Raw genomic sequence first — 17,294 nt, 5'->3', positions numbered from 1 at the left:
ACGACGCAAGCCGTAATAACACGCACCGCATATGTTGAAGATCCGCGACAGCAGGAGGTACTCCAGGACCAAGAAATGGATCCATTCAAAAGAAGCTTGTCAACTACGAGATTGTGGCGCAGCAGGGTTAACAACATTCGACGGGCAGATGCCACCACTGGTGTTCTTCGTGGCGTAGTAGGCCTTGCCAACTGATTTGTATTGTAAAAATAATTGAATGAATGGAGAGTGAGTCGCGAATCGTCGGCCGAGTCGTTCGCTTTAATTATAAATAGTTTACTGTTTATTTACGTTAGTTTGTGAATAAGTCTAACTTAATTCTGTTATATGGACTTCAAAAAATAGAGCTGATCACTGGCAAACTGCAAATGTTTGATTCGATTGGTTACTCCTGCAATGTGAAGTAGAGCGTCAACATTCGAGATTTGCAAACTGCTGACAGGCGATTTGAAAATCATTGGGATCCGGCATTAAGGACCACAAAAAGATCTCCACCAATGCCAAAGACGGTAAGGGATAAGGTGCAGGTGCAAGGTCAATAAACGGCAAAAGTGAACGAGCGTATAAAAGGAGCAACAATAAAGCGCAACAATAAAGCGCCGGGCTTGGACGGAGTACCGAATAAGGCCCTTAAGCTTGCCGTGAAATCCAGGCCGGACATATTCGCTGAGTTGTTCAAAGCGTGCATGTCCGAGAGGATATTTTCGGCGGCATGGAAGCGGCAGAAGTTACTACTTCTGCCTACGCCTGATAAACCTCCAAGTAAACGATCCTCATACAGACCATAGTATTTTCGACACTGGAGACAATGTTAGAGCGGGTAATCTATAATGGATTACTCCCGGTTGTTGAGAGCCAAAGCGACCTTTAAGATCAGCAGTATGGGTTCCGTAAAACCAGATCAACCATTGATGACATCAAGTTGGTTACTGGCTTGGCCGAAGATGCAATCCACGGAAAGGGTAGTACCAGCAAATATTGCGTGGTAGGAACCCTGGACAAATGCATTCAATTCGGCCAATTGGAATCTAATACGCAAATCCTTAGTGAAGGTTGGTATTCCCGTCGATAGTTACTTAACTGAAAGGAGGCTCTGGTACCGATGACGGACCCCAGGAGTACGTTGTTTCCGCGGGTGTCCCACAGGGCTCCGTATTGGGCCCACTACTGTGGAACATCATGTACAACGATGTACTTAATCTTCCCCTTCCGGAGGAAGCCACAGTGGTGGGTTCGCTGGTTGTTGTCGCAAATCATCTCGAAGATGCTGAGTTATACTCAAGCGAGGCAATCAGTGCTGTTAAAAGTTGGCTAGAGAGCTCTGGTCTGACACTTGCGGAGGAAAAAACGAAGCTGTCCTGGCCCTGGCAAGGATGATGCTGAACGTGGGAGGGCTACGGCATACCTCTAGGTTGCTTATAGCCTGGTGGTGACCACAATCATGCTCTATGCGACCCCAGTTTTGAGGGAGGTGTTACGGATGCCAGTTAACACTAACAAACTGAGTGCAGTCTATAGGAGGAGAGCCCTGAGGGTATGCTCTGCACTCAGGACTGTCTCAGATGATGCAGTATTCGCTATCTCTGAAATGATGCCGATTGACATCTTGACAGATGAGATGGCGAACATATACAATGCGAAGCCAATGTCTCCCTCATCGCAGACGAAGAACGCTTAGAGAGAGAGAGATGCATAAATAGATGCGAAGAGCGGTAGGAAAAGGATCGGTGGACTCACAGGCTCATTCCTGCCATTAAGGAGTGGTTGGAGAGACGACACGGTGAGATGAATTATAATCTCACCCGGTTTCTCACGGGGCACGGACGATATCGCCAATACCTCACCCGACTGTACAAATTGCGATGGAGTCCCAGAGGACCCAGCGCATGTATTTTTCCACTGTCCGAGATTTGTGGAAGAAAGGAGGAATCTAGAGGAGACTCTAGGAGAGGTGCTGGTACCAGAAAATCTGGTGCCGAAAATAGTACCACAACAAGAGAACTGGGATGCGGTCAACTCCATGATCGCATCTATTCAAAATAAACTGCGAAAGACAAAGGAGAGGAGAAAAGCGCGGTCACGTATGCCGCGTATAGAAGAAAGGTTACTAAGCCAGAGTGAGCTGACTCTGCCCCGTGATCTAATACCTTATGGTGGTTTCGTGGGACAGGGAGGAAGTCGGGGATAGTTTTAGTGGGTAGCGCTTTGGGAAAGGTAGACTGTCACCATATGTATTCCTCGTATATTATGCCCGGCACATGTCACATTTCAGTCTCGTAATTTAGGGACTATGGTCCTAAGCTAGTTCGTTGTCTCCTCCGTCGCGCAGCCTATCAGTATAAAACCTGTTCGAAAGTATATGTCGGTTAACATGAGATCTTCACTTCATTCTTGGCACATCTCTATGACGATGAGGCCTACAATGTTGTCTTGTTCCACAAGAGTATATATCTACTTCGGAATTACTTTCGGTAGCGTGGCTAATCGAATGCTCTTTACTGTATTAGATTAGTTAAAAGCGGGCCTCGTGTCTCCTATGGGGGAATATGGGGCTGGGACTTGGGTTTGTGGGGAACATTTTCCTCTTGTGGCCTAAGCTTCGCTGCCTTCTTTTTTCTTGGAGCCATTATTGACGGTTTAGGTTTGTTCTACATAAGTCTTTTTAAGGCCTCTTCTGGTTTCAGGCCTTCAGATAACGTAGATTCCACTTGCGTCGCTGAGGTTGTCTCCTCCCTGATGTCTAATACACTAACTTCAAACGCTTTGTTGGTTTCGATGTTGGCAGTAGGCCTATGTCGACCTTGGCTCCAATGCTTAACTTCCCAGCTTTTCCTTTCTTCAGTGTAGTGACCTGGTTCTCAGTATTGCGAGATGTGCCTACTCGTGATGGATCAGTTTGTGTGTGGATTAGCATCACGTTTGTTTGTTGTTAGTTTTTCCTTTTGTTTATATTTTACATTATTTTAACGGGTGTACTCATTTGAATCGCACGAGTAGGTCTGCTGTGCCATAGCCCCCATAGCACGGTAAGGTCGAGCTTACTCACTGAGGCAACCAGGTATCAGTGAGGCTCCATTTGAGTACTGTGAGTTACCTCCGATCGCCAAGGAAAGCAGATTCGGATTGTAAAGGGTAACTTCAAAACCAGCCACCTTCTGAATTGCTACTATTTTTCTTATTTTCGGAAATAAGTAAGAATAAGTTAGGTAAAGGTTGAATTTATTTATTTATATGATGAATTTATGGGGGGGCGAGATTGCTCTCTTCAACCCCGATCAAAATTTGCAGCGGAAGGTATATTAGGAGGGAGAGGAATTGGTGTTATTTTCATGCCAGAACGGGAGGGTTTATCTTTAGACCCTATCTCTGTAGGGATAAACGAGGGTATGAAGAAAGAAGGCTCTCTCTCTCAAACTCTTGTGAAGAATTGCAGTGGCCACACACACAAACCCAGTTTCACGAAAATTTCGCTGTGGACTTTCCTACTAGGTGAAGTGGAGGACCGACGACATATTGCAAGGTTATGGCATAGTATTCTTCACCGATAGATCAAAGATGGTCTGTGGGGGAGTTTCCTAGGATACACGCAATGCAGAATAGTGGTACGATCTCCCAGGATTCGCCAGTGTATTCCAGGTAGAAGTACTGGTGATTCTAGAAGCCAGTCGATGCCGAATGAGCGTGCTGGTGGTCAGTCCCTCGGTGGACACACTCCGCGACCCGTTGGTCACTGTCAGTCACGAAATCCACTCGTACTGCTTAGCAGTCGCTGACTTCAGATGGCGAAGACTCACTACCTGCGCCAAATCAAGGAAGATTTGGCCCGCCTATAACAAGACCCAATCAAAAGAGACATAGGAATTTTTGGCATCAAAATGGCGTATCATAGCGCTAATTGTGTTCCTCAGAACGGCCACTGATACCAACCTACTTACCTACCTCGGCATAAGCAAGCGGAGATGGCAAGTATTCGTACCAATGTTCGACATACCTCAAAAAATCCTTAGTCGATGTATTGAACGCAGACATTGCAACTCCCTAAGAGGGTCGCTGATATGATAGCTGAATCTCCTTCTAAGACTTTTGACAGGGTCCTGTGGGTGTTTCATAGAAAAATGTAACTATATGAGCAACAATCTAGTGTTTATTTCTAAGAATATGACAATAACATGGACCTGAATTTAGAAGTCATCAAGCTTAACTCAACTGTTGCATATTGCGGAATGCAGATGAATGAATGCATAATATTTTACGGTTAATAAGGTAAAATAACTTAATATAATTTCAAATATTGCTAATAATACTTTATTTATAACGTGCTAATCACAAAAATATAAAGGACGTAGATTTCATGTCTTTTAGCTTTGCAACCATTAACACAACAATTCTATCATTGCTACTTATCCTGCTGTTCACACCCATTTTGCCATAGCTCCTACGATTATGGCAACATTCTTTTATGGTAAAATTATAGTATTTCCTATCTCATACGTACGAGTATATTTATGTAATAATAAATTTAATAATTTAGCTAGATTATTGCAAGTCTTATTTACAAGTTTATCTTTTCACTACTTTAACGCGTATGTAAGGCTATATATATGTAAAATATTACACCCTTGATCCGGATCTACTCTAACTAAAAATTAATTAAATGTTATTTTATGTGTGAGTAAGATGGAATATTTATGTGTTGGTTTGAGTTGGTGTTCTCTAATGTGGTTTTATCGGGCGCTATTTCGGGATCTTCCCGTTCCTCCTCTTCGTCGATGATACTAATGTCACGTAGTGAAGGACGATGACTTCGACGCCAGCCTGTAAAAATTGAAGAAAGTTGTTGAATTAAATTTTAGGAAATATTAGAATAAAATTTTATGACGCGATTTATTAGAGGAATGTTTGTTGGAAGTTGCCCTGTTTGCCTATTCGAGTTGAAACTTGAATGAACTATGCTCTTAGATGATGTTGGCATTGCCATTTCTGAGGGTTTCCGTTACGCCCTTAAAGAAGTCAAGCGATTTAATGACTGGCTGATGCAGCTTATCGTTATGTATATCAGCTGATCGCCTGATTCACTTCTTCTCCGCATACGCACCAGAGGCAGGTCGACCTGATACCGAGAAAGATGTCTTCTGGTAAATTTGCGATGCAAAGACCTGCAACGTGCCTTTGGATGGCTATATCATCATTGCAGGCGACCTTAATACTCATGTGGGTGAAAAGGTATACGGCGGTTTTGAGAACGTATTGAGGATGCGGCAAGCGATGGAAAAATTGTTGGAATATGGACACCAGTTGCACCATATATTCATCGATTTTAAAGTCGCCTATGAAAACATTACCAGGGTAAAACTGTACACGGCAATGAGAGAATTCCGACGAAATTGATGTGTGAGGCCAGATAAAAGCAGCAGGATCACTCTCAAGACCATTCGACATCAACAACGGTCTACGACAAGGGGATGATAGGGCATCCTTTTTAACCTGCCCTCCAGAAAGTGATCCGTGATGCTGAGGTAAATGTATGAGGTACGATCCTCTTTAAGTCCACCCAACGAACCAAGAACGACCCGAGATGTACAAACTGCCTTTATCCAGATCGAGCAGGCGGCGCGAGATCTTGGGCTGCACATCAATGAAGATAAGACAAAATATATGGTGGGAACGTCAGCACCGAAAACCAACCAACCAACAATATCAAACCATATTGGTCAAACGGGAAGAATAAAGATGGGAGACTAAAACTTTGAAACCGTTGATAACTTCTCTCCCTACATGAGAATGGACGATTCCGTAGCCTACATAACGACGAAATCTATGAGCGATACCATGACTGTCAGGTGGTGGTGGGTGGGTCACTTAATCCGTATGGATGAGGATGATCCAACCCCGAAAGTCTATAAGGGCAATATCTATATTAGAAAAAGAAGACGAGACAGACCCTGCCTGAGATGGAGCGATGGTGTAGGTCAGGACGCCAGACAGCTTTTAGGGATATCGAATTGGTGGAGCTCAGCACAAAACCGGGATGTCTGAAGTTCCTTATTAAGGTAGGCCTAGACCGGATACCGGTTGTTGCGCCGTGGATGATGATTATTGAGGATGGCGGGCGAGCTTGTAGTTGATTTTGTGGATACTCACGACCTTATATTTATCAATACATAGTTTATCAGACAACAGTCTCATCTTCCTGCATTTAATAGTGGGAACAGTTAAACGCAAATAGGCTACCTTATTATCGGCCGTTCATTGCTGCCACCGATAAAACAACGTCAAGCAAATTTCGTGAAAAATTGCCGAAGCTTACATTATTACCAACCGTTACGAATGTCGAATAATCGTGGAACCCAGACAAACAAAAACACGATTGACAAAGCGGTCTATACAACCCTCGGGGTCACCAAGCCTGGTAAGCACTTCATCAACCGAGACACTTGGCTTTGGAATGACGGTATTCAAATGAATGAAATGAAACTTTCTTAAGCGATCGCTGTTACGCTCGCGGTTTATTACAAAAATCTTTACGATAAACTTGGCATTCGGGTCGTCAAGAAACATCTGTATTGATTTATTAAAAGCCGACACCAACGCAACCAGGATATAGAACATTATCGACCGATCGACGTGGCGTGACAGATAGATGGCGGGAATATTTCGGGCAGACTTCAACGGAAGAATTTGTTCATTCTTCACTTCCACAAACACTACCGACATTTGGAGCAGTTCCACTTGTCAGCGCCATTGATGCTCTGAGGTGGCGAGGAAGTAGATGGATCAGCAATCTGTTCTGAAGTGGATTCGGCCACGAAGCTTTACTAGTGGTATACTGGCGCTATGGGAGCCGCGATAGCCTTCTGAATTTACATGTTTCAGGAGAAATCTTCGTTTATGTGCATTCAGTTCTATTTTTAGCAGCTGGTCGCCTAGTGGGAGTCATGGGGTTTTCGTTATGTCCAAATGGAAAGAGACCTTCGAGTCTCAAACGTGGAATTCGCATCAATGCGGATGCCCTAATTTTAGCTTGGTGGAGAATTAGGAAGCGAAGAGTTCGTACCCACCACTGTAGCACAGGGAGTTCCTCAATCCGAATATTGAGGAGGGTAGAACACCATTTGAATGGCATGAAAGCACGACTGTTCCAATATGGAAACAGAAAGGTAGTCCAGAAAAATTTTCAAATTACCATCCAATGCGCGCACGCTTTTCGACAACGGTATTGGAGTTCCCAAAATGCTCGCTTTCTCTAACTTGAGCGAGAATTTCAAAGATATAAGCTGGACATTCCGGGGCTAAACAAAGTAAGATGGTGGAACTCTGGAAAGCACTCCTTTCCCTAATGCCACACAATGGCAATGTATCCAATATAGGGTGGTTTCTAACGGCTACCGTGAGGCGTACTCTCTTCACCTCGCAGCCGGTTTCTGACAGGATTCTGACTACACGATTCCGGTCCAGGTTAAGAAGGATTGCAATTGTATAGTGCTATGTTGCAACGGAGATTTCTGCTATAGTGGAGAAAGATGCTTATAGTAAGTAGTTCAGGAGAGCCTTTCTGAGTGGCATTGTGATCGTGATGGGTGATCTGAATGCCAAGGTGGGCTCATCTTCTCTGGATGACTGTAACGAAAATGGTAGAAGGTTTGTGGAGTTTTGCACGACCGTAGAGCACGCCATAAGGTCAACTGGGTTTCAATTGACTCCGTTCAAACATTTAGCTTGACCATTTTGCAATCAGCAGTAGATTTAGAAGTCGTCTCCTGGATGTGTGTAACAAAAGAGGCGCTGATATTGTCCACGACTGGGATTATCATTTGATGGTCGTTTACCTTCGCTCGTATGTTACACCCGCCACTTCTCGTAGGGTTGAAAGGCTGCGACTGCCAAGTTCAACATCGACCGCTTATGTGATCCAACTGTTGCTCGGTAGTGAGAGAGCTAACTTGCTGATCGGACGGTAGATACACTGAGTAATTCACCTGAGAATGCCGATAAGCATTGGGACGATATTACAAATGCTCTTTTCTCGATGAATCTCAGGAAGTTCAACGTTTAGTGTGCGTCGTGATAAAAGGGAAATTGTTATTGCGCTGGTCAGGGAAGCGGAAGATGTCGCAGAACGCAGTGATTTCAGAAGTGTATACCGTCGTCGGTGGTCTTGATCCTCTCTCCGCAGAGCTATTTACTGCTGCACCTGCAGTTACTGTAGACTAGCTTATTCCATTCGTACACAATTTCGGGGACTTTGAGACCATCCCTAGAGTGTCCCCTCACCGGCTATTCATTGATTTCGAAAAAAGCTTTCGACAACATGAACAGGGAGTGTATGTGGCGTGTGTCACGCAGAAGGTGCATTCTTGAACTAGTAGCTATTGTCAAAGCTACATGTGATGGCATAAAATGTCACGTACTGCATGGAGGTAAACTTTAAAAGATTTAAAGCGAAATCCGATAGGATTTCATTTTGTCAACGATGTTGTTTCTTCTTGTTATCGGTCACGGTCTTTATGCTACCTTGCCCTGGAGGAGTTCAATGGACGATGACATCTTTTCTCAAATACCTGGACTATGCTGATGGTACCTGTTTAATCTTTCGTCGGGTCGGGACCCTGGCTAGATGACTTTAGATTTTGAGTGGAGTTGGTCTAAATTAAACACAAACAAAACCAAAGTTATCAGTCTGACGGGTCATTGCACTCTTCCTATCTGCAAACGCAACGATCAATTTTTATATGTACGAAGCGTAGTTCCCGTTGATTCTGTGTTGCTATATGGGAGTAGTTTAAGGAAGGCGATATGATCAGAAGATGGAAGTGGCAATGGATAGGTCACACTTGAGGATGGGGTGACAATTCCATTGCTGGCTACGCCATACAGAACTCACTATCTCAAGATGGTCGACAAGTGGGTCGCCCCAAGAGCACTTCGCGGAAAATAGTACAGGGGGAGTGCGGGCATCTTGAGAAATCCTGGGGGGGAGCTGAAGTACATTTCAGCGAACCGCAAACGATGGCGCATAGGTATGGTTGACGCGCTATACCAATGACAACCGTATATTACTCAAAATTATATGTGGTCGCCATTCACCCCACCCTTTAATTTTCACTCCCCGACTCATCTTGCCGTAGAATAGTATCGGCGCAATAACATCATCTGCGTTGTGGGGTTCTGCAAGATTAAATTTGGAATGCAGAAGGCAAGTCCTTACTAAAAGACACTTCAATTATGGACACAGGCAGGTTCGCCGAGAGAAAATGGATTGTATGTGTTGCTCCCAGGCCGGGACTTTTTTGAGGAACAGGGTTTAACAAAATTAAATTGATTTCCCAACTTCCCGGATCCGCATAATTTCCATATGGGCTCGGATTTTCTTCCAGCTACCCTGCTTGTCTGTTTACGTAAGAATTACCATAGACTGTAGCCAATTTCGCTAAGCAGTTAATTCCAAAGCGCGCGAAGGTGGAGCCTCACCTTTAAGGCAAGGAACACTGTTGACACAGGTGAATTTCTATCATAAAAAGCAATCAGGACCCGTGAAGATTAAGAATAAACTGCTTATACAGACCCAATCAAATGGACGTGATAATAACAAGCTTTCCGAGCTCATATCATTAATGACGGGAAACAAGTAGAAAATCATCCGCTCTTTGCCGTACTCGACTGGAGAACATTTAGCTGTGAAGGACATGAAATCCACAAATCACACTACACTTTGGCGCTGTAGCTACTTCCAATCCATCGGAACTGTTGCTCCGCATACTCAATGCACGGTTGGCAACGGATATCATCTTCTCTGGTGGCAAGACTTCAAAGAGTCAGTAAAAAGTGACACAAGCCTCAGACGACTTGCAAGGTGACACGCAGAATCTAGTGTTTTGCTGTGTTCCCCGTGCCTTCGATTAAGTGATTCATTAATCGGAGTAATGAGTTTCCATGACCGCCGACTTTTCGGGACCTAGTTCAATTTGCGTTGCCAATGATTGTCTAGCTTCACTAGGTCCATGTTCTCAGCTGTTTCAAGGTGTGTCCACTCGCTTTTTCCGATATAGGACAAATATTTCTCACTCAAGTAAGCCGGTTAGGCTCATGTTTGCTGTAACTACCACTACCTCGTCTGATATGGGTATATGGTAAACTAACTAAGATATTTTTTTGACTCTGCAGGTTTATTAGCGTCCGTGCACACAAGTGCGATGTATGCACCAGTATGGAAACCCATTACGTCACTGCCAGGTTTTTAGTCCAAGGGTGTGCTTATAACCTGGCCCCCAAGTGGCAGCGTGCCGGCTCATTGCGCCCGCTTTTGTCAGTGTTTAGATCAGATGAGTTGTTGCTGAACGTAGGCGGAAATGACTGCAAATCAGATGTTTGAGGCGCTTAAAGATTCGAAGCTTTGCTACAATTACTTTCAGAAAATGCCTTACGACTGATTTTCCCCCTGTGATCGCTGCATATACATTAGGTTCCCTCTCGAGGTAAATGCAGTGATTGCTTCGATTACCCCTTCGATTTCCTCAGCAGTGTAGAGCGACGAGTCTCAATATCTTCTTTAATTGATGAATCTAACTCTCGAAGCACTTCCAGCGTTGACGTCTCCTTTGGAGCGGATGTGTCAGGAAACATCCTAGAACCCAAACTTTCGACAGGCGACTTCCCCTTTATACAGGTGATCAATTTGCCTGGGTCATTCTACAAAATTCCTTTCATTTAATTACTGGGCACCTTAGCAGTGGGAAGATACGCTTGGTCGAGTTCGTTCAAAGCTCCTGGTTACAAGAAGAACTCCTTGAGGTCGGCTGTTTAAAAAAAGGTATCACATTGAGGATGCTAACTATGTTATCCAGATCCCGCTTCGGACTAAGATCCCGGACCTAGGCGACTCCAAACGGACAGTTTTGCGACAATTATAGAGTCTCTAGTAGGATTAGCTTCTAATCCCCACTTCCAGGGTAAATACGTGACGCTCAGTTGAAATTATGAGGTTATGGGGCAAATCCTGTGGGTCATACTCAGGAGCAACTTCTTGGCCATTATTTTCACAGAATGGTGAGGGCAGCAGTTCAGATTCGGTATAGCATCAAGTCAGATTGCTAACTCTCCATGGCTTCTTAGATACCAGCGTATAGAGTATATCACGGTGCATATGAAGGTGACCCTTTTCAAAGTGCCGTGGAGGATTACGCCTACAGGGCATACTGAAATCAATAAACTGGAGCTTAGTACACTGTTATTGCTGATTTTAACGATCCACGTCGTGCATTCCACACTCCCTGTAGCAGAATCCTGCGCAGACAATGGCGATTCCTAGGTCGCACTAAGGTGACTGTAGAAGCACCCTGTAATGTGAAGCTTTACGTAGCTAAGCGCACGAAGAAACTCGAGACCCTTATCTGTTCAGCGAATTTTCATTAACTACGATCGACCAAGGATTCCACGAATTGCGCACGCTTGTGTCTTCTTTGGTGGTGAGGACCGGTTCATTTGAGTGAAGGCAACTCTTAACGTGGACATAGCAGCACCATTCTTAGTACAGCTGGGTTGGTCTCAATTCGGGGAGAACACTCCGGTATTCATGACGATATTTATCATTAAATACCTTAATGATTCCCTCAACTACTTTTGGTGCTGTTGGAAACTTCATGAACCAGTAATCTGCACGCCAATGTTGCGTCAGGCTCTCGACCTTGTGTAGTGGGCAAGGCACAGCTTTCACCTTTTATAGTGCCCCCATCGACAGATGGCAGCGAGATATCTCCAACACTGTATGGGCTCTTGAGGAGCACATAACGCCACATCCAGCAATAGGTACCAGAGGTCATTTCTTCTGTTTGACTTCGTAGGTTGAATATTGCGCCTGCTAAGTATGAATATTGACGAATTTGCCCGTTTTTATATGCATGGCGACAAAAGGGGTCTATATTCTGGCTATCGAGGAGCTTGAGTTCCACTCGTTTCTCATCATGTTGGCACGGCCTACGTGTCGGTGCGAATTTTGTTTTCAAGCAGGCCCCATCTATTTTTCAATAGGGAAAAGGACCTTTGTGAAACTTGGAATTTTGTCTCATTGTGTTCTTTTAATCAGGAATGATTACAAGGGGCAGGCAAGTATCACTGGTTGGGAAACAATTCTTTTGGCTTTGAAAATTTTATGCCTGCGGATGAGTCTGCCTCAATTCTAGACCTATCATTCGACGGGCCATTTTTCCACTTTCTGGCGGATTGCCTTCTTTTTCATAGTACGTTCTTCACGTTCAAAAATTAGGAATGGGTATGACAAATTCATCAAGTATTTTGGAAAGGTTTGCGCAAAGCGAAGTCGACTGCACTCCAGGTCCGTGGCAAATAACGAAGATAGAGTCAAGACTTTCAAGTTGTTGTTGTGAGAACTGATCATCCACTTATTGTCGGAGGGGTTGAATTATCTTCGCATTGTGGCCTTGTAGATGAGCTAGCTCATTACGACGGATGGGGGAGAAAGGGGTTGATTTTCCTGGGTGCGATGTTTTCTTGAGGGATCCGGAATACAAACAAACGCAGCTTTAGATGCGGTCACATCATTTTAATCCTGGGCGTGGATTGTAACCCAACCGCCTTGCGGACAAGCAAAGGTTCTGCTACGTGGAAAGTGAAATCGCTCCATTGGACAATTTCAACAAATTCACTTGGATTTCCAGAATATTGGCGAGAACGACGAACCTCAATGGGTGGCGGTAGGCAGATTATTTAATACATGTAGTTGAAAATGATCCAGTTTGGAAAATCGATCGGGGCTAATTTTTTCGCTAGAAAAAAAAGGACGGGTAGACCTTACCTTAGATGGTGGGATGCCATATGAAAGGAGGGCAGGCAGCGGTTGAGGATGTCAAATTCGTGGACTTTGGTGCACAACCAGCAGGCCTAGAATACACTTGTAATTCTGACAGGCATTTGAAAGCATCATTGAAAAATGCATATTCTCGGTCAATGAAAATTGGACATTTTTGTTTTTGTCAGATCAAAACCGGATGCTTGAAAATATGAATCGAGTGACTGGTAAGCCGCCAGAAGTATTTTCTGTCATAACAATGGCTGGAAATTTCTAGGACAGCATCCTGCAAACTTCAAGCTAACGTGCTTATGAAAGCTTATATACCCTTTTGATAATGCCAGATTTTTCGGCAATGACCCTTGGCTATCAAATGAGGATTGGTTGCCAGAGTGGACGCACATGGTTACTTTTTTCAAGTTGAGAAAGAATTTGGCTGGAGCAAAGTATTATAATATGATTGACTTTGGAGACCGTTTTTCCTCCTCTTATGACGCTGTATTTTTATATTCTGGTAAGCCTATATTAGTAGGCGTGAATTCGGCATTAGAGAGATGCTGGTGGCCGGCGCGTTCTCGTGGTTTTAGAAGGGAGGCTTTGATTGCGAGATTCTGGTTCAGGTTAAGGGATAATAGCATAGCTTTGCTCATCGCAAGAGGAAGCTAAATAGAGGAGCAAGATACTTTCAATGTGCAACTGTGTACATTCCTACAAGGTCTGCTTAAAAGTGATTTCGTGACTATCATGGGAGATATCATTGCCAAGGTAGGTTTCAATAACATCCTGCTTGAGTATTTGATCGGTAGACATGGTCTTGGTAACTTTAATAACAGTGGTTCGATTGTGCACTTCTATAATTTTCGCCGCCTCTTGAGCAGTGGTGTACCGTTGGCCCTGCGCTTTGGTTAACTGGTAATCATATAATCAGATCAACTACGACGCAGTCCGCAGTGGGTTTAGGTGTTATCTTCTGGATAAGGGGCGTTGACGTCGGCTTCAGCGGCAAGTGATGGAAAAATTGTTGGAATATGGCCTTCAGTTACACCATCTCTTCATCGACTCTAAGGCCGCCTATGATAGCATAGCCAGAGTAAAACTGTACACGATCATGAAAGAATTTGGTATCTCGACTTAATTGATAAGACTGGCTAGGCTGACCCTGATCTTCTTGTCCCAATGTGCGAACTCCAGATAAAAGCAGCAGGATCACTCTCGAGACCATTCACCATCAACAACGGTCTAAGACAAGCGGATGCCCTATCATGTATCTTCTTTAACCTGGCCTGGAAAAAGTGATTCTCGATATAGGTGTTAATGCAAGAGGCACTATCCTCTTCAAGTCCACCGAACTACTGGTCTACGCTGACGATATTGATATTATGGGAAGAACAATCCGAGATGTATAGTCTACCTTCATCCAGATCGAGCAGGCGGCGCGAGATTTCGAGCAGCACATTAATGAAGGCAACACGAAGTACAAGGCGCAACGTCAGCAGCGATAACCAAAGAACTAATGGCATGAAATGGCACTGGTCAAACGAGAACAGTGAAGATAGACCTATAACTTTGAGATCGTTGATAATTTCTCCTATCCTAGGATGGACGAGACTATTTACTCTATAACGATGAAATTTATGAGCGGTACTACGACCGACTGGTTGTGGATAAAAGCCGGGTCAATAAGTTGTGGTGAGCTGCCGGAAAGTCTATAAGGGTAATATCTATGGTAGAAAAAGAAGACGTGGCAGACCCTGGAGAAGGTGAAGCGATGGCGTCGGCCAAATGGCGCTTAGGGATATCGAATTGGTTGACTTCGGTGAAAAACCAGGATTCCTGGAATCCCATACTAAGGAAGTCCTTGACCAGATACTGATCGTTGGAAATGTGGAGGGCTTAGAGTTTTGGTGATCTGGGATCTGGGGATCTGGGAAAATGGGTATGAGCGTGGCAACTTTCGTGAACTCTAACTTACAAGTCGCTGTGAGAAAAATAAACTTAGCATTGCGCTGGTTAGGGAGCAGAAATTGGTGCTGGGAATTGTATATTTCACCGCGAAAGAACTCGAATTTAATGAAACTTTAACTTACCTTCGACATTCACAATCTCCTTAGTTTTCGTCAACAGTCTGGTACCAGTGAGGGAAATCACAATAGCACCCAGAGGAGCTGTGCAAATAATACTTAAGACAGCTACGGTCTGAATAATTGTACCATAACGTTTCTCTTCTTCGCTTGCATTAGGTCCCAAATGCCTCAATGCAGCAGGACCCAATGCAGCTTGTACTGTTGCCTTGGACATCCATGATAGAGCAGCAAAAATCTTTTCCTTTCGATTAAGATGATCACCAAAAGCTATTCCTGCTGTGACGAAAACTCGAATTACTACGCCGGCTGCAATGCATCCAATTCCGACTGAAACAAGGTCAGGGTCAAGTTCGTTGAACTAGAATTAAAGAGAGAATGGAAAATCTATTAAATGTTCTGTTTAGATACGTTATGCAATGGGTATCCTTTTATGAAAGCAAAGAAATGATATATTACCTTTATTGTTGCTCCAGTGATGCCAAACAATATCGGTTCGAATATCATCCAGAATATTTCGAATGCTGTCGATACTGGATTATCCTCTACATCCCATCCTTGTTTAATCCAAAACAGATTCGATACAAATGCCGCAAATACAACTCCCAACGGACCGGCTCCTTCGAAACCGATCTTTTCACTTCCATAAATCGCCATTAATCCTCCCGAAAATAGCATAATCGTTCGTAAAGGAACAACATAAGAGTCTCCACTCTCAGGGACGAATTGTGCCAAGTAGCCCCAAACAACACCGAATGCCAGGCCACCAATTATGCAGACAGGAGCCTGAGATATCTGATACGCTAAATTATCGGCCGAAAACACGATGCTGCTAATAATTCCGAATAGCGCAACTGACATGGCATCATCGATTCCGGTAACGGCAACGATGAGAGTTGGAATTCCTTTCGCCACTCCGTATCCTTTCGTTCGCAAACGAAACAGGCAGGGTACAACGACGGCCGGCGACACAGCAGCTATGATAGCCCCCAGCATGCTACCCCATATGACGGGCAGGCCAAGGAGAAAGTGTGATAATACCGTAATAACAGCAGCTTCAACGATCCAAGGTACGATGCCCAGTTTCAGGATGGTCTTGTAGACTTTACGAAAGGCCTCCGCTTCCATTTCAAGTCCGGCCCGGATGAGGATAATGGCTAATGCAAATTTTCGAAGTTGGGCAGTCACTTCGGAGAAATCACCGCCCAGATCTACCCAGCCAACATTCTGAAATTATGAAGATGTGGATTAAAGTCTCGGGTTCGGTAAATTTAAAGATATTGAGTCCTGTTTTCTAATTAAATTCTCTTGTGATTTCGGAGGCTTTAATGAATGGATTTTAATGGACTATGACTAGGTTACTTGTCGATGGGATTTAGGATGCAGTAGTCATTTACCTGAAACAGGATGCCCACGAACAGCATTCCTATGAGTCGAGGTAATGTTGTCAGGGATACAATCCACCCGCCAAAATGAGCTACCACGGTCAATACGACTAATCCGAAAAGTTGTCCCCCAGGCGCTGCGGAGTCTCCAATTATTATGTAGGCGCTAATCCAGATGAGTATGCCTGAAAGCAATCAGAAATTGATGTTCCACAGCATCCTTGCTCGATAGTCCCAAACTCATGGCTGGTTCAAGTGAAAGGACCAACAAGCCTCATTTTGAAGCTTTCGCACTTACCAATTAAAAACAGGGAGATAATACGCGCAAATTGCCGATACGATGGGCACAATGGATACGGACAAATTGTCTGCCAATATGGCGGTTCCCACGAGGGTGTATTGTATTCTACACGACATCTCATGCATAGCATGTAAATCCATGATTGTTCTAAGTTTGCATTCGAATTCGCTTGGCTGTTGGTGGTTTTTTGTAGTTTATCGTAAACGGACTCCAGCGCTGTGAGTCCGCCATTTAATGGTTTTCCATTTAGTCGAGGATCTGTAAATGAATTTGAAAATTAGCCATGGGTGGGGTGTGTGCATTTGACTGTGTACAAGTGGTAAACATGGATCACTTTGGAAGTCCTGGGTGAATTTTCATTGTTCGGGCAATGGGTATAAAGCGGCGCGCCTACAGCAAAGGATATTAAAGTTAATTAGGGGACGAATTTCAAAGAAGGTTCACATGTTGTTTCGTTTGGACGAATGGCGGCTGATGTTAGCCAGAACAATGTTTGGGGAGTCTAGACAAAGTGCAAATCACTTACAGTTTAACGGAAAGTAGGATAGTTCACTGCTTCCGGGAATGTTTTAATTAGTCCACATTTATATTCAATGTTGGTGTCCATTTTATCAAGGACGTTACCATGGGCATCTTTTTGTTTTCTTCCTTGGTTAAGGGGAGAAAAATGAAAAGTTTTGGAAGAAGGTGATGTCTTCATTCAAATGCATGAATATTGTAGCTTC

At 44.0% G+C, this 17,294-nt stretch overlaps 1 protein-coding gene across 2 annotated transcripts in view; it reads right to left on the bottom strand.

Annotated features, from left to right (window-relative positions):
- Positions 1-4,122: 4,122 nt before the first annotated feature.
- Positions 4,123-17,294, bottom strand: part of LOC119651913 (sodium/hydrogen exchanger 9B2) — a 176,660-nt gene continuing 163,488 nt past the window's right edge. For both annotated transcript variants that reach the window (XM_038055739.1, XM_038055741.1), the window contains exons 4-8: positions 16,567-16,827; positions 16,281-16,453; positions 15,343-16,110; positions 14,890-15,244; positions 4,123-4,815 (exon numbers count right to left, since the gene is read on the bottom strand). In XM_038055739.1, coding sequence (XP_037911667.1) covers positions 4,658-4,815; positions 14,890-15,244; positions 15,343-16,110; positions 16,281-16,453; positions 16,567-16,827 — 1,715 coding nt within the window. In that variant the 3' untranslated portion in view covers positions 4,123-4,657. The remainder of the gene's footprint in view (positions 4,816-14,889; positions 15,245-15,342; positions 16,111-16,280; positions 16,454-16,566; positions 16,828-17,294) is intronic.

Source organism: Hermetia illucens, chromosome 3 (genome assembly GCF_905115235.1).
Source record: "Hermetia illucens chromosome 3, iHerIll2.2.curated.20191125, whole genome shotgun sequence".
Lineage (NCBI taxonomy): Eukaryota > Metazoa > Arthropoda > Insecta > Diptera > Stratiomyidae > Hermetia > Hermetia illucens.
Note: the sequence above shows the minus strand (reverse complement) of the source record. Positions and strands in the feature narration are given on the sequence as shown.